Source organism: Monodon monoceros, unplaced genomic scaffold, assembly GCF_005190385.1.
Source record: "Monodon monoceros isolate NGI ecotype Baffin Bay Population unplaced genomic scaffold, NGI_Narwhal_1 Super_Scaffold_14, whole genome shotgun sequence".
Taxonomy (NCBI): Eukaryota; Metazoa; Chordata; class Mammalia; order Artiodactyla; family Monodontidae; genus Monodon; species Monodon monoceros.
Genome location: NW_021703770.1, coordinates 14264332 through 14286879, shown reverse-complemented (window position 1 = coordinate 14286879; position 22548 = coordinate 14264332). Strand labels below are relative to the sequence as shown.

The following is a 22548-nucleotide window of genomic DNA, read 5'->3' as shown; positions in this document are numbered from 1 at the left end:
CCGCGTATCAGGGCGGCCAGGATAACTTGCTGCTGATTTAGGCTGTGGCTTTTATTTGCAGACAGATCGTCACTCAGCGTGGGATGGGGGACATGCAGCAGAAGGATCAGAGGGAATTTGTCTGAAGGGGCAGAGCTAGAGTGTCTGTCTGATGCACTGTCCTGGCTTCCTGTATGGCTGTAACAAGTTACCACAAATTTAGTGGCTTAATACAAATTCATTAGAAGGTCAGAAGTCTGGCACAGGTCTCACTGGGCCAAGGTCACGGTGTCAGCAGGGCAAGGTTCCCTTATGTAGGCTCTAGGGGTTGATGGTTTCCTTGCCTTTTCCAGATTATAGACTTCGATATCATTGCTTGTCTCTTTGGGGAGCCATTATTCTGCCCACCATAGCAGCCTTATGATTTCCATTTTAAAATAAGGTATTAGTGTAAGATATGATTTTTTTTTTTTTTTTTTTTTTTTTGCGGTACGCGGGCCTCTCACTGTTGTGGCCTCTCCTGTTGCGGAGCACAGGCTCCGGACACGCAGGCTCAGCAGCCGTGGCTCACGGGCCCAGCGGCTCCGCGGCATGTGGGATCTTCCCGGACCGGGGCACGAACCCGCGTCCCCTGCATCGGCAGGCGGACTGTCAACCACCGCGCCACCAGGGAAGCCCCTAAGATATGATTTTTAATGGAAAGGTATAAAAATTTCACTAACTTTAACAATGTTAGTTTTTTTTAGAGAATTTGAGATATATTTATGTTTACTAAATTTATAAGTTATTAATTTACTTGGGAATGTTTTGCTTATTAGGGTTGAAGCTTCTTTGAGCAGGTATTTAACGTGCTTATTTTTAAAAAAAGCAAATGCATTAGAGTTATAATTGCAGCTTTAAAATGTTTAAAGGAACTTTTATTGTTTGTAAAAGGGACTTGTTTAGTCTGTCCAATGTGAGTTTATCAAACAGTAATAAAAGGCCCTCTTATTTCGTATGAAAATTTACTAGACTCGTAAAGGTTTAGTTGAACTTAAACTTTTTTTTTTTTTTTTTGCGGTACGCGGGCCTCTCACTGCTGCGGCCTCTACCGTTGCGGAGCACAGGCTCCGGACGCGCAGGCCCAGCGGCCATGGCTCATGGGCCCAGCCGCTCTGTGGCATGCGGGATCCTCCCGGACCGGGGCACGAACCCATGTCCCCCGCATCGGCAGGCGGGCTCGCAACCACTGCGCCACCAGGGAAGCCCCAAAAGAAACTTTAATGAACACGAGGTTTCCACATTTGTTACTTTTTCAACTACCATTAATTTTTAACCAAGACACTATAAATAGTTGTATGCATGTAAGCTCAGGCTGATTCTTATTCTAGTCCAGGGTAAGTTTGTGGTCCTGAGACTTTCAAAAGCATTTTATGAATCTGTGTGTGGGTTTATTCATTGATTCAGCCCAGGCATTGTGCTAGGTACAAATAAGATTACAGTGTAACAAAATCCATATGCAAAAAAGTGATACAGAAGATGAGATTTTCTCAGTTGGAGGGAGCTTCAGCCAGGAGGTGGTCCTGAGGAGCAATAGATGCTTATCAGACAGAGGGGCTGGGAAAAGCGTTCTAGGCAGGTGGAACGGCCTGCGCAAAGAATGCATGGGATGTGTAGGGAATGGTGAGATTTTGTGATCCTGTTGGGAGTTAAAAAAAAAATCTCTATCCTCAGGTGCCTTTTATGTCATTTTCTGATAGAGAGTTAGTGGCAGGATCAGGGCAGGTTCCAGAGTAAATGTGTCGGGGAAGTCTGTCATCCATGGGTTAGTCACTTGAGCATATTATACCCAACTAGGAATGCAGTGCAATTCCTAACCCGATTCTCTTGCTGCTCAGGAAATCATAATTATTAACATTTACTGAGCTCACATTTTATGTGCCCGGCTCCTAGCACTTTACATGTATTAGCTCACTTAACCTTCACAGCCACAGCAATAGATTTGTTATCAACAGAGTCGAGGAAACGGACACAGAGAAGCGCGTTAAGTAAGGTGACAAAAGTTACACTACAGGTAAGTGACAGGACCACGATCTGAACCTTGCACAAGCCGTTTCCTCTTTCTGGCATGCACGTGCCCTCATCTTCTGAGGCTGGCTCCTTCTCACCTTTCAACATCACTTCCTCAGAGAGCTCCCCCTACCCCCAACCCACCTTGTTATTCTGCATCTCAGTCCCTTGTTTATTCCCTTCATAGCACTTATTACAAATTAAATTCATCCCCTACTTGTTTTTTTCTTTCCCACTAGAATCTAAATTCCATTAGGATAGAGACCCCATCTGTCTCGTTCACCATCCTATACCCAGTGCCTTGCACAGTGTAGCATATAGTAGCTGTTCAATAAATGTCTGTTGATGAGTAAATTAATACTGACTTTAAAGTTCATTATTCCCAAAGCATTCTATTATATGAATAGTAAGTGGAAATACCCCATTTGAGCATAATACTGTATTTCTGATTCAGGTTGGTACTCAGCAGCAAGCTTAGTTTTCTGTGTATTCCTAGAAAATTTTACAATGATGATAAGTTTCTGGGAGAAGGAATAAAACTTTCACTCAGCAAAAGATAAACATACTCAGTTCGATAAAAAACCAACTTGAATTGACATGCACCAAAAATGCACCAGTGTGTGTTGTTGGAAAAACATTTATTGCAATTCAGTGTCAAAAAATTTTTACAAAAATACGCCACCGTCTGGTACAAACAACTATAAAAAAAGAAATCAGTTCATCATGCAAGAAAAGAGTGCAAATAATTTATACAGAAAGACTCAGCTCACACAATATTAAATAAACATCTTTGCATGTAATTGGTCTAACCTTAAACTTTTAGTTAAAATGTTCAATCCCCTATTGTATTTTTAATTTAAAAAGTACTTCAAAGCTTCTAAAGCTTAGGATATGGACTTTAATATACACCCCCTCTGGCTAGGGTGATTGGCACTTGGTAGAATAAAGATGGCGCCAAGTGTTCTCAAGTGTAGAGCACTGCTTGGAGCCTTCTGTTTAACAGACTTGTGTATCATTAATTAAACAAACATTTCTATACTCAAAGACGGAAAAAGTCATGTTCAAACTCCAGAAGTAATGTTGTAGCAGATGGAGTTTCAAGAAGTTCAGAGTTTTGAAGCAGCCATCCATTTTTGGCCAGACGGAGCAGGGCCTGAGTTTTGAGAGATCTCTCAGAAAGCTTTGTTTGCTGAGTTCAAGGACACTTTGAAAAATGTCTAGCAGACAAAGTCATGAATATCGTGGTCCCTTGCTCCTTGCTGCCTCATGGAACAACCCCCCTTTGCTTGTGAGGTTTAGCAGAGAGTGATCTTCCACTGGGTGGAAGCTTATTGGATCTCACAGCAGGTACCAGGGAGATGGAAGGGATGGATCAGATGTACCTTTTAGTCTAAGGGGAGAGGAAATACCTGCTTGGTTACCATCAGAACCTCAGTTTCTAGAAAGCAAGCCAGCTGCTCAGCCATTATGTGTCTCAGGGGCCACCTTTATAATTAAAATCTAATTATCCAGGGAAAAATAAACTTGTCAAAATATGCTGCTTACTTTGTGGCAAGCAGGTTGTACTCACTAGTATGCCGTACTCACAGCAGAGTCAGAGTCAGTAACAATGTTAAGCAACTCCTTAACTTCTCCAGGAAGAATCAGGGACTTAAAATGTCTTTAACAGTTAACGGCCGGACACCGAACACTGGACACGAACGTGCCTTCCACAGCGAACGTCTTGAGAAGAATCAGCTTAGGTGTCACGTGTGTCCAGCCACAATAAAAGGTGCTGGGGCAGGGGGTACAAAGTCAAGGCCTCAGAAAGTCCCAAGTTTACGCTCAGGTCCACTGCTGAGCGCCAGGTGGGTTGAGGCATGTCACCTGAATATTCTGGACCCACTACCTCATTTTGAAAGGCAGAAGGAATGCCAGACTCCAGCGTTTCTAACGTCCCTCCCAGCGCTCAAGTCTGGGGGAGGAGTTTCCTTCCTTTGGAAAACCACGAGGGTTGACTCTCCTTAACAAAACGGAGAAGAAAGCATCTACAGAAAACATTGAGTTTAAAGGAATTACGATCTTGTTTGTTGAAGACGTCAGGGGCCAGAGATATATCAAAGAGCCCCATCTCTGCGATTGCCTAGAGGTTGAGGGTGTTTCTGAGGTCTGTTTAAACACTAATAGGATTTTAGGCCAGCATCCAGTCAGAGGATGGTTCACAGACTCGGAGAGTTGGAAACAGATTAAAACAAAAAAACAGGAAAAACAACAGATGTCAACATAGAAAATGATGATAGAGTTTAGTTTAAAAAAAAATTCACACATAAAATTATTACAGTTAAAAAAATTCACACGTAAAATAGCGTGTTTGCATAGCAAGACATAATTGCCCTTCAGCCTGGCAGGAATATATAAACTCAGGTGCCTATTTTATGATAAACATTGTATTGAACACTAAGAATGATATACTTTTGAAATGACTGAACTTCTTGTAAATCACACCACTTGCTTAGGCAAATGAAATTCCAAGCTCTTTCTCTTGTCCCGTATAAAAACAACGGAAACAAGGAGCCTCTGTTAATTGCAAGCTCCCAAACAGTTTATGAAGAGAGAACTGTGGCAATAAGGCAATACACACTCATTACCTTCCTTCACCATTGCCAAGTAAAGCCTGTTCTTGCCTTGACAGTTTTGCAGCCCATCTAAAATATCAATATCTCCTCTGAGCCACTTCAATATAAAATGGATCATCACTAAACATAGGTCATCTTACAGCTGACCCTTTTGATCTCAAAACTGGGGATGTTTTCACATTGTAGTTTCTGCTACAATCCTCCCACGTGACTGGTCCATCCACTAAAAGTAACAGCATTGAGTAATAACACTATCTAGTTTAAAATGTCTGGATCTTGTTATAAGTTGAGCCCTCCTAAGCTTCGCATATTCTCCTTTCCTCAAATGCTGTGCCTTCTTCTCAAGACTCTAGGATCGTTGCTCGGAAACCTGTGTGTTGAACCAAAGCATAACACCCCTGTGGCTCAGCTTCCACTGTCCTGGACAAAAACTCTTTCCTTCTCTGCAAGTCCAGATTACTTTCATATTTGACATCAATTTTAAATTCTCCTTTACAGAGTTGGGGTGGGGGTAGGTAGGTACAGCAAAGACAGTAGAGCATTCTGTCTCTTCCAGCACTTTCCATTGTCATGTCCCTTCTGGCTTTTAGAACAGCGGTTCTGAGACAGAGATTCTTTGTTTTTGTTTTTTAGGTCACTTTGTCCTGGGAGGGTTTGCCAATAGAAATTCTATAGACAATTAGTGCCCAGGGAACACGCATTTTCTTTTTAACTCGCTTTACTTATACGTGAGGCTCTGGCCATGCTTCACAGCCACCCAGTGGCACCAACACAGGTGCTCACACCTGCTGTGCTCTTTTTCCCCACTGCCGTCCCACAAACCACAGCATCAAAGACATGCCACTTCTATTCCTTCCCCTCTCCCTCTCCACCTGCCATTTCCTTCCTCATTCTCCTCTTCCAATGAAAGGGAACCACAAATGTTGGTTTCTTCTTTTCCTTAAAAATTTTCCTTGACTCTGTCACACACCACCTCCAATTATGCCAGAGGAGATGGGGAGAGCCCCGAGTCACCATCTGGGTAGACATTTCAGAAAACCGTTAAGCCTATCCCTTGTGGTAGGGTCGTTCTGCACAGATGCTCCTGCTGCCTGGGGCACGCTATGCGGTCATGAGCACCACGGACAGTCCAAGTGACACTGGTTCGCCAGTTTCGTGCTGACAGCCAAAGCGGGCAACATTTCTGGGACTGCAAACCTGAAGGTGCCGAGGAGTCTCCGCCTGCTCCTTCAGCATGGAGGGGTGGAGGTCATGAGTTGGGGGGAAGATGTGGAAGGCCATGAACGTCAAAAAATGCCAGAGTCAACAGTTCCAGAGCCCTCACAGCAACGACAGCCCCAGCTCCACTCACATCTTTAAGGAAGCGGAGACCTTTGCGAGAACCTGCCTGAATTATGGAAGACAGAGCTTTTTATTCCATGGTCTGGACCCTGCATTCTCAGTGTGACCTTGACTCGGGGGGCGAAGAGGTGTTACAGTAGTTTGTGGCCCTCCAAAGCTCAACCTTACCCAACAAGATCTTATTCTTTAGTATTTACTTTTGCTCAGAGTTGAAATAAACAATTTACTTTTTTCTTGTTCAGGGGGGTGGTGATGAAAAAAGATATTAAGAAATCCTGGTATAGGCACAGACCTTGCAAAGTGAGGAACATCAGCTAGTGGTCGAGTTCCCTTCCGGATGCTGGTACTTGGGTTGTGCTTTGAGGGAAGGGCGTGAAGGGGTCCTACATCACTAGTTGGTCCCTTGGCTTGTCTCTGTACATTCTTAACCATCTCTCCCCATTTCAGGTCACCCCAAATTCAACCCCTAGGAATACACTGCTCCTCAATGTAAATGTGAACCAAGTTCCTATTTCTGCTTCACTTATGTGCCAAGGTCATGCTGGGTGGCCACTTTACTTACTAAAAAAAAAAAAAGAAAGCAAATACAATTGCAGAAATATGTACATTGTTGTAGAAAAGCAAAGTTCTATAAAAAGTAAAAAACAAAAACATCCCCCATTCCCTCCCAGGAATATTGACTCCTTAAGTCCTGAGATTTCCTTCTCCCACATAGTTACCTGCTGGTATTGGCCTAGCAATTTCCCCTGGGGTTTGGAGCAAGTTAAGGATGAACTCATGGTACCTCTGCTCCCTATCTGGCTGGAATGCCAGGCTTTACTTTATCATCCTTACAAGAAGCCCTACCTCAGGTTGACTAAATTTTGGTGTTGCATGTAAAGAAAACTCCTCAACTATCACCCACCAAGAGGAACAGCAGCTAATATGTAAAAACCTGTTTTACAAGCCTTTATCAGTACTCTGGCTCCAAACAGTCCCCAGGGGTAGGCTTATCCGTGAAGATACCCCAGGAAGCCCAGACAAGCCAAGAAGTTAAACAGGAATAAGAAAGTCTTCACAGCTATTGGGTGACTAATTCCATCTTTTCTGTGGCAGGATTTCCTCTTGAACTGTTTTTAATTGGCCTTATGATGATGTCCCGAATGAGCTACAACATGGAAGGAAAAAAGGCATAGATGCTTTGGGGTTGTTCTAGAAAAGAGGCAACCCCGAAGAGTGTCCCATTCGTCTAAAAAGGAAGCCTGAAGCATGATGAGGATTGCCTCCAACATCTCTTCCTGTTTTAAATCACTTTTTATATGATGAAGAAACAAGAAAAACAGAGACTGCCTACTGGACCACGCGCTTTGTCCGAGCGAGTATTGTAGCTTTCCGAGGTAGACTATTGTGTGGTATCTTCAGAAGATAAGGCCCTATACCCATGCGGGTTTAAGATGAGTGGTGCTTCCTTTGCCTTTTCAAAACAAACTCCAGATCAAAACCCAAAGCCCAGGGATTTCTCATATGTAGTTTTTCTTCTTTTTTTTTTTCCAACACATTTTTCACATTGTAAACAAAGAGCATTCTATCTTGTATTTGAGTTTTGCCCCTTTCTCCCACATCTCTAGGGAACTATAAAGGAGTCTCAGTGAACGTCAAGAGAATTCCATTTTCACCGATGAAACAGAATTCCTGCCTCATAGTCTTGCTGGCAAATCATTAGGAAAAATAGTTTATTTACAGTATTTCTGCTTTTCCATACCAATTCTAATGAGAAGTCCATATGCTTAAATTCCCAGCCAGCAACTGCATCTCTCCCCTCCAACGTCCTCTCAATGGCTTATCGCAGAAGTTTTGAGCCAGTGTCTAAAAATGTACACTATTTACAAATGAAGCGTCCAAACTCTGTATTTCCAACCATCCAGTGAGCAGGGGGACCCTTCTGAAGTGTTGTCATGTGCTGGGATTCAGAACTTGAACAAGTTGATAAAGTCCTGGGGTGAAAGTGAAACGGAGCAGCTCTCTGGGTTATTGGCTGTGCACGGGTGATCGGTGCCCTAGAAAGGAACATCGTGGTTAGGTGGGCATTCTCGGCAGCATCTCATTGGCTTGTAGCACCCTAAGTAAGGCATTGCCCAACCTCAAAACAACATTCCTCTGTCAAGAATGCCCTGTGTTATGGAAAAACTAAAGAGCTGCGCGCGTGTGTGTGTGTGCGCGCACGCGCGCGCACACACACGCGTGCACAGAGCGATGGGGGAGTTTGGGGGGGGCTTGCAGAAAAAAATAAACACAGGGGGGTGAAGGAAACGAAGGTCTTTGAAAGTTTCTCTCCCCAGGGGCTGAATCAGTTTTACCTTCACCTTCAGCTGGGGGCTACAACAGTGAAGAGCAGGAAAGCATTTGGCGACACAGTGCTAGTGCCATTGGCTCTTAGGGGCTGGGCTCGGGATGTGTGGCAACGACCTCCAAGACATATACCTTCCAGGAAAGAATATGGCAGTGTCTGCAAAGCTGAAGGGTGTCTCCATACTGCTCTTTCCGTGGGTAACAGCGCACAAGTTTAAAATACATCTTCTTCCAATCCAGCTGTCCTTTATCTGACAAAATTAATCGCTTGCGGATCTAAATATCAAACAAATAAAAGTAGTTCTGAAAAGTTCTGCTCCTGCCTCCTTTCCACCTTTTTCATCTATACCCTGGCAACAGCTAGGGAAAAAGTAGCAAAGATATAAAGAAGTTGCTTCTGAGCTCTACCTAGTGAAGGAAACAATAGCTTTTAACCAGTCTTTAAAAGAAACAGGTGGCCGATGACGCCTGACTGGCGACCTGTACTAAATTGCATTTGGATGGTCTTGAAAGTTTAGGTGATCTCAATAAACCACTTCAATCTTTTCTTTGCTGTAGACTTGAGTGATTATTTCCAGGGAGATGCAGTGACTGCTTGGCACAATGGCTCTATTTTATATCGAAATATTAGTGGTTTCGTGAACAGCACTTGCTGAGCTCACACTTCTATGTAAAGAAGTTGGAAAAACAATCTGAGGCAGTGTGCGGAGGGGAAAGAGGCCTAGAGCTGGTGTCAGAAGGCCCAAATTCAAATTCAAGGCCAGTTTCCTCACCTAGAGAGCGCTCCACTAATTTGGATATGTCACTTAGCCACTTGTGGCCTTAGTCTCTCCATCTGTTTGAAGTGGGCATAATGATATCTACCCTTCCCTGGGTCATTAACACAAAATGAAATAACATCAGTAAAAGTCCTTTAGCTGTAAAATCTCATAAAAATGTAAGTTATTTTGTTAGAGAAAAGAAGGACTGGTGCCAATTTATGAATTTTTTTTGGAGCAAGTTGTAACATGGGACTAGGTTAAGAATATAAGTTTTTTTTGTTTTTTCCTATTGAAACACATAAACAAAATCTCACAGATATTATTTAGAAACTCCCTGAACTGTTTTCTAGTCAAACCAGGGAGCCCTGGAGAGTGGGTTTGAGAAGGATGCCAAGGCAGCTTGAGGGGGGCGGGCAGAGAGGAAGAGAAGGAAGAACGGCCACTGGGCTGCACTGACCTGCCGCTCGGAGAAGTGGTACTGGCAGAGCTTCTTCCATAAGAGCCGGTCCTCGCTGAGCACATGCAGGTCAGGGGCTGCCTGGCCCAGGCTGACCAGGTCTCGCCCGTCGCTCAGCCTTTGCATAATGTTCAGTTGTAAGCACAAAGGCAGGTCAGTGAAGGTGAGGCCTTTGAAGGCAGGCTGTGGGGAGAAGGGTTATGTTAAGTTGCAGGGCAGAGAGTAGCTATGCACCAGGTGACACCAAGGATGCAGCTGTCCCCTCATCCTCCAGCCTCAAGGTGGTTTATTGATCAGAGATCAGAGCAGCAGTTCTCTCTACTCTAAGTACAGACACAGGACCCGTGACCGAGACCCGCAAAGAACAGCCTGGAGCGGCTCCAGCAGATGGTGCCAGAGGGATTTTCCTAAGTTGCACAAGGCTTTTTCTTTTTGCGTGCATTATGAAATGATCACCACGATAAGTCTAGTCACCATGTGTCCCCATATAAAGTGATTACAGTTTTATTGACCGTATTCTTTATATTGTATATTACAGCCCCAATGGCTCATTTATTTTATACCTGGAGGTCTGAATCCCCTTCATCTATTTACACTTTTTCTCTGAAAGATTCCCCTAATAGCGCACGTTGGATTCCTGTGCTTCACTCAATTACAATATTCGCTACCTTCCCAAAGGACTCACTACCCTGGACAGAGCACCTCCAGCCTTGGGTCTCACTGCCCGCCTCCTTGTGACCACTGATCTCCCCAAGTAGGTTTTCTCACCGGCCCCCAAACACGCTGCCCACAAGGCCCTCACTCTGCCCGGGCCTCCGCTTGTCCACATGTGACTCTTCTTCACATCCAGTTCAAACTCGCTTCCTCTGAAAGGCCTTTTCTGCTTTGGTGACTCCCTCAGGCCTTAGCCACTGCATCTTCCTAGAATTCCTAGGATCTCTTTCAGGTGCCTTTTGCAACAACTTCCTTATTGTCATGTCACGTAACCCATCTGCAGAAGGAAGCTTGAATGGAACACTCCTGCTAGGATCTAAGCTCCACGGAGGCAGAAATTTTTGTGATTTTTCGTTGCTATGTCTAGAAGAGTCTAGAAGTGTGCTAGCATATAGTAGGCACTCAATAAATATTTGTGGAATGATAAAAGTCAAATAATTCAATAGGTACAAACAGCAACAACAGAAAGACTCTATACTGGGGTGTGTGTGTGTGTGTGTGTGTGTGTGTGTGCACATGTGTACGCACGCTTTGGGAATGGCTGGTCGAGAACCTTTCAGCCTAAGATCCATCATCCATTGAGGCGTCTCTATTCAAACCTAGGGCTGTACGGGACATTTTGATAACTATTGGTCTGTGGAGAACATACTGGCAGTTAATCATGAGCTTCTGCAGAAGTTGCTTCTACATATCCTTGAATTTATATTTAAGCCCTTTAATGTTTAAATTCTGATGAGCTCATGTTGTTCCACCCAGACCCAGATCCTCGAAGGCAAGGTCTAAGCTTGTATCCCTTGCAGACTAGCCCAGCACAAAACCCCTCTCCTGAGTACCTATTAATGCCTGGCACCGGAGCTGCTGCAATGGGCGAGAGACCCAGAAATATAGGCAAGTCATTAGAGAACAAAGGTTAAATGCCATCAAGGATGTAAGCGCCAAGTGCTATGGGAACAATCTGTACAGAAGGTCCTCAGTAGTATTTGTTGCTATTTCTTGAACAGCAACTGGCTGCTGCCATCTGGATAAGAAGTCAGCTCAAATCGCTCGAGACCATGGTTCTTTGTCCTTCCCATGCTAGTCCTGGGTGAGCTCTTGAATTTGAACTACTGACATTTTTAGCTCAGTGTTCTATCACCTCTGGAGGTCACACAAAAAAACAAAAAAAAACAAAACAGGATGAAGAAACCCTTCCTTAGCTGAGGGGAAAATATCCTGGGAATGAGTACTGAGTTCCCTCCTCGAAATTTTAGGGAACTAAACTCTGTACGAGGCACATCAAGGCTGGAACACACAGGATTCCAGGGGGACACACAGTCTCAGCAATTCCCTCCTGCGTCTCTGCAGAGCAGGACAGGCTTGCAGAGGGAAGGTGGGCAGTGGCAGGGCGGCTTGGGAAGTTGGACGATGGAGAAGAATGGGAGGTGGCATGGGAGGGACACGGGTTGGACGAGCAGCAGATCCGGATCCCAAGTGCCCTTGGGAAATCTGGGTCTCAGTTTCCCTGTGTCCAAAATGAACTGGCTTAGTAGAAGTCTCTGAAGATCCTTTCCAGCTCCAGCAATCTCAGACTTGGAGTAGCTTCAGCCTCCTAATTCGTGAGCAGTGTCTGTGACTTGACAATTTATATCGTTCAGGCTGCTGGGCTGAACTTTCAATTGTTTGCAAACCTCAGGACTTCGCCGGGCTGCAGAAGGTCCTGGACCTATTTGTCATTTATCATGCGCTGCTGATTGTACGAGCCAATAAAACTGCCGTGAGATTTTCTTTTTGTTTCCAGCACTTCAAAGCATCTACTTTTTTGGTTAAAACTCCCAGGCCAATTGTTACATGAACTCCTATTAAAGTCCACTTGGCAGAATTCACTCTCAGATTTTCAAACCTGAACTTTTCCAAAATCCTTGCCCAGACCCCATGCTGAGTCCTTACTCCTGGTAAATGATTAACTGCTTGCATGCCTTCTTCTATTTGAATATAAACATATAAAAGAAAAAGAAGTTAGTCGTGCTCCCCCTATCAAGTGTTTTGCTGAAAATCTTTTTATATTCATCCTGCCCACCCCCCCATGCTTCCAGACTCTCTCTGCCTTGTTCACAGGACTCTATGATTCTATTTGCTTTTTTTCCCCTACAAGCCAGTTCTCTTAGTTTTTTTCCCCCTTCATTCTTTATTATATAAGTTATTTTTGCCAATAAAAATTGGCTCCATAGAATTAGATAGGAAATTTTGAAGGAAAACAAGATTATCTGCTGGGAAAATACTGATAGAACTTTGGCAAATAGAAAGCAATTACTGTAAATGTCACCTTAACATTTTCACGTAATAACATACTTCTCTTTGGTCCAAACTGTTAAAAAGTAAGTTTTAAAATACAGTCCAGACTGAAGTAATTAAGTTCCTTCTCTCTCTCCCAATCTTTCCTTCCAGCACGGCTCTCAAAATATTGTAGCTCAGAGCCAAGGAGGGCTGGGAAGGAGGGCATGAGGGAGTAGAGTGTCATGGGTAAAAGTATAGCCTCTGCAGACAGGCCTGGGTTCAACCCACATCTTATTGGTGGGGAGGGCCCAGCCAGATCGTTCTTAACCACTCAGTGTGATTTTTCTCATGAGACAATGCCTGGAAGTACTGAGCACAGTGGCCAGTAAATATTAGCTATTATGATGACTCCTACTTACAATTAGTCACTAGATGAGTTACTGAATACATTAGAGGACTTAGAAGAGTGTCTGCCACAGAGTGAGCCCTTCATAATAATAACAGCTGACGCATTTACAATACTTACTATGTGTCAGGCACTGTTCTGAGTGCTTTCTATATATTACCTGATTAAATCTCACACCAGGGCATTGAGATAGGCACGACTGCCTCCGTTTTCCAAATGAGGAAATTGAGGCACAGAGAGTTCGAATCACTAGTCCCAGATCCTGCAGTTGGTCAATCTTCATGCTCAACTGTAAATGCAGGGCAATATTTTCCAACTGTATTCCTCTGCACATTGAACAAGTTCTAAGGTAGGTGGTGGGAGGAGCGTCCCCTTCAATCAATTATTTATTCAACTAAAACTTATTGACTGCCATCTGCTCTGGTCCAGGGACAAGGAAGAGAGCAGGGAACAAGATGGTGATGTCCTTTCTTTGTGGAGTTTATAAGCCAGTGCAGGAGACAGGAGAGTGAATATACATATGAGATGATTTCAGATCATAATAGCGGCTCTGAAGAAGGTAAGATGATAGTGGCTTCAGTAGATTGGATGGCCAGGGAGGGAGGTGGCTTAAAAACCCCGAGGCAGGACCAAGCTTAGAGTGTGCAGAGAATAGCTAGGCCTGACTGGGGTGCCGTGAGCAGAGGGGAGGGTGAGATGAACTTCAGCGTTTGATCTGTCCTGCATAGGATTTCATTAGATTTAAAAGGTTTGCAAAAGGCTGGATCATTGAATAAATAGTTGGAAGAAAGCTAGATTGAAAAAAGGTTTGGAAACCACTGATGTTAAAAGCTTTGCCGTTTTAAGAATAAGAAGCCCAGGGTTCTGGCCTCAGCTCTGGCCCTGATTGCTGTGTCACTTGGGGAGAGTCACTGGGCTTCTCTGATCCCCCTTTACCCTCACTCCATGAAGAGTTATAGCAACTACAATGGGTACCTCCCAAGAGAGTTTGTAGATCAATAGAGGGGGGCTTTGGGGAAGTAAGCCCATGGAAGTGCAAGGTATGTGGGCAGATGTGGCCAAGTGGGGGGCTCCTGTGAGGTGGACAGAGAGAACAGAGGCAAGTTCTGGGCAAGTGTGACCATCTAAATGGGTGTTCCAAGTTGCTGGAGGGAAGATGCCCTTGGGACTAATGGGACTTGCTCATTTATATCGCTGGTTGAGTATCACTGGGGTGTGTGTGTGTGTGTGTGTGTACTGTAGCCTAAGTGACTCTAAGGAAGTCACAGAACTCTGAGACTTCCAATTATTTGCTGTTTCAGAGTTAAGGAAAAAAACAACTAAGGCACAGAGAGGCTATTAACAGTAAAGTCAAGGACACTGCATTTTGCAAACTTCATAGAGTGAAATATTTAAAAGAGGTCAAAGAAGTTTTTTCATGTTTCTTTCTCGAGAGACGGGGCAGACCCAAACTTTATCAGCCTGGGTCCCGGAACCACTTAAAACAGCCATGGTCAGTGATTAGATAAGACAGCCAAGTGCTACGTGAGCCGCCTAAGTGTGTGTGTCCATTAGGGAGCCTTGAGCGATTACACCAGCGTCTTTCTCACATTTTTTCTGTGCCTTAGTCCTCTTGCTCACTCTTAAGAGGCCAAGAGCTGGGGGCCAACTTATGTTTTAAAAGCCGAAAGAAACTACTGGTAGGAGGTTTAGCTGGTGACATGTGGTTTTTTTTTGGTTTGTTTGCCTTGAGTGAGAATTGCTCATGTCTTTTCCTACCTGTATGTTTACAGCCTTTACTCGAAGCTATTCAGTATGTCCATGTGGTCAAGCAGAGGCCCGGGCAGAGTGAGGGCCTTGTGGGCAGCGTGTTTGGGGGATCTCCCCTATTTGGGGAGATCAGTGGTCACAAGGAGGCGGGCAGTGAGACCCGAGGCTGGAGGTGCTCATGTCTTTTCCTACCTGTATGTTTACAGCCTTTACTCAAAGCCTTCCTTTATCATAACTACTAATAATTGGAACTAGAGTTTTAAAAGGCTGGTGCCAGTTCTCCAAGCCACTGCCATCACAACGCTGTTGTATACAAGGCAGCATCCTAACGCCATAAACAAACTCGTACTTTAAGAGGAAATGGGCAGAGATCTCCAGATCCCACTAGAGATTTCAGTGAAGTAGCCTACATCGGCCCCAAGGTCAAGTTTCTAGCTTTCCCAGCGCGTTTCCATTGGCTGTCGTCGTTCACATACTCTGATCCCGCGCTGCCAGGTTCTTCTCCCCACACCCCCTTTATCGGAAGGTCCCCCAGCCCACCCTCAGCACCCAATGGAAAGCATCCAGTCAGAACTGTCCAGACTTTTCCATCACCAGAGAGGATTTAAAGTCCTGGCGAGGCTGCCCAGCATCCCAGCAGAGGAACCAACTGCAGCCGTTCCTGCTGGGAGGAGGCTGGGGTGCTCCAGCTTACCCTGGTGATTTGGATGTTGTTCAGCTGCTGTTGCCAGTGTAGAATTGTCTCCATTCGATACACCCACATGTTAATGTTCCCGACCAGCACAGACTTGCCGACTCTTTGGACCAGTGTACATAAGGACGTGTAGAGGGTCTGGAGTAGTTCCCTTATTAGTCTGATGTTTTGTTGGTCTTCCAGGACTTGAGTGGGGAAGAAAAAAAAGTAGTTAACGTTTATGAGACTAGAACACTCCATAGTTCACAAGTGGTTCTTTCTTCTTCTCTCCTCTGCTCGTGTTACCTGGGTACACCCACTGGGGATATGGTTTTCTTTCTCACTGGTGTTTATTCTACACTTGGCCAAGCTTCTGCACTCGAGGTTATTGGGTAGAGTTTCCATTATCTAGGTCCCTCTTTGTTCTCTTCTCCCCGTTTTCTACAAAGACTCTTTCTCTTTTCATTGTCCTACCAGCACCAATAGCTCACCTGATCTGAAAGCAGCTTCTTTTGCCCAGGAGTGATGTCTCTTTTAGATGATCAGTGGCAGAAGCACAGGTCTGGGGGTCAGGAGCTTGGATTCTCATCCAGTCTGGCTGACTCTTTGTGTGATTATGGATAAATCACTCTTTCTCCCATATACACAATGAGTCAGTTGAGCCAGAGACGTAAAGTTCTTTCTAGCTCAGAGAGTCTATGGATCTATTCTGCCTTGTACACAGCTCAATTTTCTAGGAATTTGGAATCTAGAGGTTCAGTAGCCAACGTTGCCTACACCAAGAAGCTTGAGAGGCTTAGAGCAGGACAAATGGATGATCCCAACACAAGGACAGGAGGGTGATGGTCTCACCCTTTGTCATGAGCATGAATGGCCCTCCTTTCTAAACTGGAATCCAGCACCCCTGAAATGCATCTGGAGTCATTCATTTCCATCTGCTTACATTCCCTTAAATCCAGTGACATGTCCACTGCATTGGAAAATCCATCTGTCCGGCCCCAGGCCTATAAAAAGGGGCGAGAGAGTGAGAGAGAGAGCTCACCTTTCAGTACCACTTTTTCCAAAATGTTCATGAAGTTCTTTTGGGCAATGCCACTCAGGGATGTGAGCTGTGACTTTGCTATCAGTTCCAACAGCTGTGGATAAAAATAGAAGTTGCCAGGCTTAGACTACAGAGATATTTTTCTCCTCTAATCTTCACTTTTGAGTCACATGACACGTAGATACAGACTGACGGGGAGAGATAAATGGCAGGCAGGGCCACAATGCAATAAAAAGCAGATGCTCTGAGTAAAAGACAAATGGGGGTAATTCAAAACCTAGGCATCAGGCTGAATATTTAATTGCTTTTTTTCTTTTAAATATAAAGAGGTTGGCTTCAGCCAGGGCTAATTCATTCTACTTGTCCTACTTCAGCAAGTGAAGCTGAGGTTCTCCAAAGGGAACAAAACCTCCTGTGACCTGTGATGTTGGAGTTGTACATAATCACTCCCAGCGGGAATTCTTTTACCCCTTCTTGAACTTCTCCCCACTGGCTGGGACTGCTCTCAAGGCACCTGAAAGCTCAAGTTCAGCAACGATGGGCACTTTTCAAGGAAGTGGCAATTCCTATCCAGATATCTCCTGCTTATGTAGCATTCAATAAAAATGTCTGTTAAATTAGAATCTTTCACTGCGCTTAACTTTCTGTAGAAAGAAGCCAATAACAGGAAGAAAGAGACATTCAGGGATGTACAGCGTATACTCATATTTCTACTCAAAGGCTAGGAAACTTGTAGCTCTTAGACTTATGTGCAAGTTTTGCTTTGACCACTTATTAGCTCTGTGACTCTGGGTAAATTCCTGAATTTCTTGGTGCCCCAGTTTCTTCATCTCTACTTGTAATACTTCGAGTCTCCAAGATTGGTGACAGCGTTAAAGGAGGGAATGCACATAAAGCTCTTAGCACAGTGACTGGCATAAAGTAGGTAGAAAATAAAGGTTGGTCGGTTTACTGAAGGAGTATGTCCCATTCCCACCACCCATGTACAAAAAGAAATAAAGATAATAATTTAAGTTGGTGCACCCTTAGCATAGTCTTTCTTCCCTTCAAAAGCAAAATTCTTTATAAATGTGGCAAGATTTAAAAAAACAAAGATTCTATTATTGAAAAAATGAAACTTTATAGACTGGAATGGGCTCTTAGAGATCAAGTGGTTCTACCCAGTTAACAGATGAGCAAAGTGAGGCTCAAGAAACTAAACTTTACCAACTATGCCACAAGGAGTGAGAGGGCTCAGCGGGATCCTTCTACTTCGTGCTTTCACAGAGTTATCGAACAAAAGAGGTTGATATAAAGTGAAAATAATTAATTGCACCAGAACCCACCAGGCTAAGTAAAACTCACTAGCCTTAGAGCCAGTAAACTAGATTTAGAGACCCAGGACCTCCCTTTATGTTAAAGCTTCTATCTCTGCTCCTAGGAAACCTTCCAAGGGAGTTTCATCTCCTGGCCAGGCCCCAGCCCAACTTCACTTCAGGTCAGTAAACACCAAGTATGACACTGTGCTGGGTGCTGGAATCAAGGCTGAGGGAACTAGCAAAGTGACATTTTAAAAATTGGGCTGCAGAGAAGAACTGAAACTTTTGGATCAAAGCCCCAGGCAATTCAAAGAACCTCTGCTTCCAAGGCATTTGTTTAAAAATTTTGTCCCCATGGAGCCCCTTAGGAGCCTGTCAAACCACGGACAGACTTTTAATTTCCTGAACATAATTTTACTCTAAGTTAAAAAAAAAAAAGACCCCCAATCTTTTCCTGCCTGGCTTATGTATCTCTCTCACACACAGGGAGAGATGCTGTCATCAGGCTGGGGGAAGGTGGCAGAGAAAGACTGAGGCTGGTTTTGAAGATTAGTACTGGTGATCCAAGGCTGGACGTCAGGAACTGACCAAATGCCCACAAAGGGAGGCAAGAAGTCAAAGCATCAGCAGAGGCCACGTCCACAGGCGGTGACCAGACGGGTTGTCCTCTACCTTTCCAGTTCAGCTCTGTCACCAACCAGCGCGTGACGGTCGAGAGAGGAGTGAAAAATGGCACAAAGGGACTGGCCAAACCGTTCCTTTATCTCCTTGACCAACAACGAGATTCAGAAGGCCAAGCCCAGGGTCTATTAATACCCCGAGCCTCACATGACCAGCACAAAGCAAGATGAAAGAAAACAAAAGTCTTGAGTCGGCTCTGGGAAGGGTAGTGACTCATCCTGGGGTGGGAGGAGGGCGGGCAGAGCTCTGCCTGAAATCCGTCCAAAACCCCCATTTCATGTGACTACCATCTCACGAGGGCATCAGTTTCAATCTTGTCTAAAAATGCACCAATCACAAGGACACAAAAATTCTCAAGGCTGTGACTATGCATTTGAGGGGAAACAAAAAAGCCCTTTGGTCTGACTGAGATGATCTTTGACTAAGGAAGAGAAAGATAACAGAAGCAAAAATCGATCAACTGTCAGGAGAATGACACGTCAGCCACCTTCTGTTTATTCCGGTGTCAAAGGAAAGTCCTTCTTTTCACTGTCCGGCAGCCTTGGGGTCAGGAGAGAGAACCCCAGAATAGGAGGGGACTTGGATGCTCTAGCTGGGTGACCTTTACAGTTGTCATTCACTTAGCAAGTATTTTCTGCATGCCCATTCTATCGTAGTGTTGTGGTAGGTGATGCGGATAAAGACACACGATCCCTAGACTCACGGAGTTTACCGTCTAGTCTGTGGTGTAAGTCATTTAACCTCCCAGAATCCCAGTTTCTTCATTTCTAAAGTGGAAATAAAAAAAGACTACCTACTTCACAGGGTTGTTATGAGAAGTAACTGAGATCAGTATGTAAAAACCCACTGTAAATACCAAATACAAGGCATTATTATTATAAGGTATTATTTCTTCCCCTTCCAAACCACATTCTTTTAGTGAAGTTTAAAGTGGATATCAAGGGTTATCTTTTCTGTAAAGCTTTTTCTGTAAAGGGCTAGATAGTAAATATTTTAACCTTTGGAGGTCATAAGGTCTCTGTTGCAACTAATTAACTCAGCAACTGTAGTACAAAAGCAGCCTTGGACAGTATGTAAATGAATAAGTGTGGCTGTGTTCCAATAAAACTTTATTTACAAAAACAGGCATGGGGGGCAGATTTGGCCCTTGGGCCATAATTTGTCAATTTCTGATTGTGTGTGTGTGTGTGTATGATAGGGTTCAAGAGTGAGGGCTCCAGAGCCAAACTGCCTGCCTCAGTTTCCCCATCTGTAAACCATACATAATAATAGTACCTACTTTAGAGTTGCTGTGAAGGTTAAATGCATTCATAAAGCACTCAGAACAGTGCCTGATAGCAAGAATATACTCAACAAATTATTATCATTCATTTTTATCATAGTACAGAGACTATTACTAGGTAGAAGTACTGCCAGGGAAGGCATAGTGAATAGTAGGGTAAAGTACAGCTGGTTTAGAGACCTTTAGAATCCCTGTATTTCAATTTTATGTATTGTCAACCAAATGCTTAAATGCTTTCAAATTTTCATATTCCTCTCTGTCATTTTTATTATGTTTCTGATATATTTAGTAGCTCCCTGTCTGCTGATAAAAGTTAATGTTGATACATTCTGTGGCTTACATAGTTGCATCTACCATGAAGTCTTATTTTGCTAGCAGTAATGGGTGTTTACTACATGCTACGCATTTTACATGTGTCATCTTGTTTAATCTTCAGAGGCAACCCACTGAAGTGGGTTCTCTCCACTAGTCAAAAGAGGATTTTGTGGCTCAGAGAAGTTAAGCAACTCACCTGAGGACATATAGCAGTAGCAAGTGGTGGAGCCAGGACTTGGACACAGATATGTCTAACGGAGAACATGTATTTTGATAGTTTAAGGACTTCAGTTTGTCAAGGCCAATCAAATTTGCATCTAGGTCGAAACTTTAAAAATAGTGGCAATACCATGTAGTGTTCTAGGAAAGAGTCTGGAAATCTTATATCAGTATTACACTGGGACCGGTAATCAGCTTTTCACATTAAGGGAGAAATAATACCCAGAAAGGGTTAATAACGCATTTAGGATGAGGCAATTGCTTTGGGTAAATCATTTAGGTCTACTTTCCACATCACAATAACTCTACGGACCCAGAACCAGTACTGTGTGGAACTAGTGGTAAAGAAGACAGAATTTATTAATTTTAATTCTGTGTCAAGAGAGCTGTGTGCCTAGGGGGAGTAGGGCTGTATCTAGCAATTTATTTACCAAGATGACTTAGCCAGTTGGATTCTTTGCCTCTAGCCACACGAGAAAAAGCAGAGGAAAACGGATTGTTTGAAAATGGCTGTTTGTTTTCTGCTGGGCAAATTTTAGCCCAGGTGCCAGTAATTTGTGGCTGTGTTTAAGGAGAGGCGGGGTGGGGGACTGGGCTAGGGGTGGGAGAAGAGGGTTCTCAGCTCCTCCTGAATTACAGGCTATCATTACCGTGGGGGCCGCCTGGGGATCCAGCACGAACCGATCCACAGTGACTAGCTGTGCAGTAACAGGACCGGTTCTGGGCCACGGGAGGAAGGGCTGGTGGTTGCCGCCTGCTGAAACCACACCCTGCCCTTCAGCTTTGGCTTGTGCTAGTCTTAGACATGCTGAGTAGAAGAAAAGTCTCGTTGCGAGCGATATCCTATAGTCAGTCTCGGAGGGATATCAACCTCAGCTTGAAGTGGTGCGTGGAAGATGAATGGGGAGAGGAGATTGCCCTCTTATCTCACTCTGCCCGCAGAAAACGCGCGTTTCGTGTCATCTCTTCCCTTCGGTTCATCATAGCATTCAGACTTTTAAAAATAAATTAGCTCACGTCACTTCTCTGCTTGAAACCCTCAAATGGCTTCCCTTTGCCCATAACTGGCAAGGTCCTCCCTGACCTGGTCTTCGCCCCTTGTCCAGCTTCATTTTGCCCAGTGCCTCCCTAGCTCGCTCTGCTCTGTCCACACGGCCCACCTTCGGTTCCCTGAGCAGGCTCAGCTCATTCCCACCTCCCAGCCTTGGTCCTGCCACGTCTTCACGTGCCAGCTCCATCCCACCCCTCAGGTCTCAGTTCAAATGCCACCTGTTTGAGAGCTCAGAGAGCCCTTTGCGGACCATCCTAGATCTTACTATGGTTTCAGTGTTCCTCACTGTTTCATTTACACATGTCTGAAATGATCTTGTTTACTTGCTTGCTGACTGTCTAATTGGGATAGAAACCTCAAGACAGAAGGGGTTATCTTGTTTACCACTCTACCGCAACCTGGCACACGGCAGGCACTTAACAAATACATATATTTATATCTATCCATATATGTAGGTATATATACACACATACACACACATATTTAAAGGGATTTAAAGGGACACTAAGCAACTGGGGCTTCAGAAGCATCAACAAAAACAGCAGCTACTCTCCCTGTTAGTTCAAGGTTACCCATGCAGCTGTTGCCCAAGCATACTCTATCTTGCATAGAATATTGTTAAGAATGTAACTTATCCCTAATTCTTCTATCTCCTATGACAGTGAGCTCTGCAGTTTAAGGTATATGTCTGATTAGAAAACAAGCCGTAGGATTATCAAAGGTAGGAAGAAACTTCAAGAAGCCCCTGCCATTTCTCACATGCTCAGTACGCCAGCTGGGTGCCCACAGGAAAATTATGTCTTTTGCAATAAACCTTTGGTTACATCAGGCAGTGCTTCTGCCTGCATTGAGTGCCAGGTACTTCCAAGACCCTTATTTACTCAATGGATAACACAGATTAAAACCTGGAAAGTTTTGTCCTGACTTTGAGCCTGAACACTGACAGGTTGGAAGAAGGAACATTTCTGCTACATTAATAATCTCCAGGCATGTCAAGATTGGGTAAATATTATTTGCAAGTGAAACATCCCTCTAACTGAGGGCCAAGTTTACACAAATTAATTGTATTCTTAGCCGAGAACAACTTGCCTCTCTGTCTTCCATCCATCCCAGAAAATTCTGAACTTAGAATGATGCCCTATTCCCTGTCGCATTGATCTGAGCAGGTCTGTCTGCCTCAATGAGGCTGCTTAAATTGGGCTCCCTGTCTGCTGTAGCCTCCTTACCCCCACCCTACGCTTCTACAAGGTTGGATGTCACATTGCCCTTGGCCCCTGGCCCGCCATCACTCCCCTCCACTTCTGTTCTCTCTAGCTTCAGGTTTCTGCTCACGCC

At 44.3% G+C, this 22548-nt stretch overlaps 2 protein-coding genes across 5 annotated transcripts in view; one reads left to right on the top strand and one right to left on the bottom strand.

Annotated features, from left to right (window-relative positions):
- The window catches only part of WDYHV1 (WDYHV motif containing 1), a 227869-nt gene that overhangs the window by 54986 nt on the left and 150335 nt on the right, over positions 1-22548 (top strand). The window contains exon 6 of one of the 3 annotated variants that reach the window (XM_029222567.1): positions 17788-21528. The exons of 1 other annotated variant lie outside the window; for it this stretch is intronic. In XM_029222567.1, coding sequence (XP_029078400.1) covers positions 17788-17852 — 65 coding nt within the window. In that variant the 3' untranslated portion in view covers positions 17853-21528. Of the gene's footprint in view, positions 1-7079; positions 7331-17787; positions 21529-22548 lie in introns of those variants that run through there. One more of the 3 variants, XM_029222566.1, reaches the window with a different exon arrangement.
- FBXO32 (F-box protein 32) overlaps positions 7515-22548 on the bottom strand; it is a 29374-nt gene continuing 14340 nt past the window's right edge. Inside the window, exons 5-9 of one of the 2 annotated variants that reach the window (XM_029222560.1) lie at positions 16368-16461; positions 15347-15531; positions 9531-9713; positions 8445-8588; positions 7515-8020 (exon numbers count right to left, since the gene is read on the bottom strand). In XM_029222560.1, the coding sequence (XP_029078393.1) occupies positions 7931-8020; positions 8445-8588; positions 9531-9713; positions 15347-15531; positions 16368-16461 (696 nt within the window). In that variant the 3' untranslated portion in view covers positions 7515-7930. The remainder of the gene's footprint in view (positions 8021-8444; positions 8589-9530; positions 9714-15346; positions 15532-16367; positions 16462-22548) is intronic. The other variant, XM_029222561.1, reaches the window with a different exon arrangement.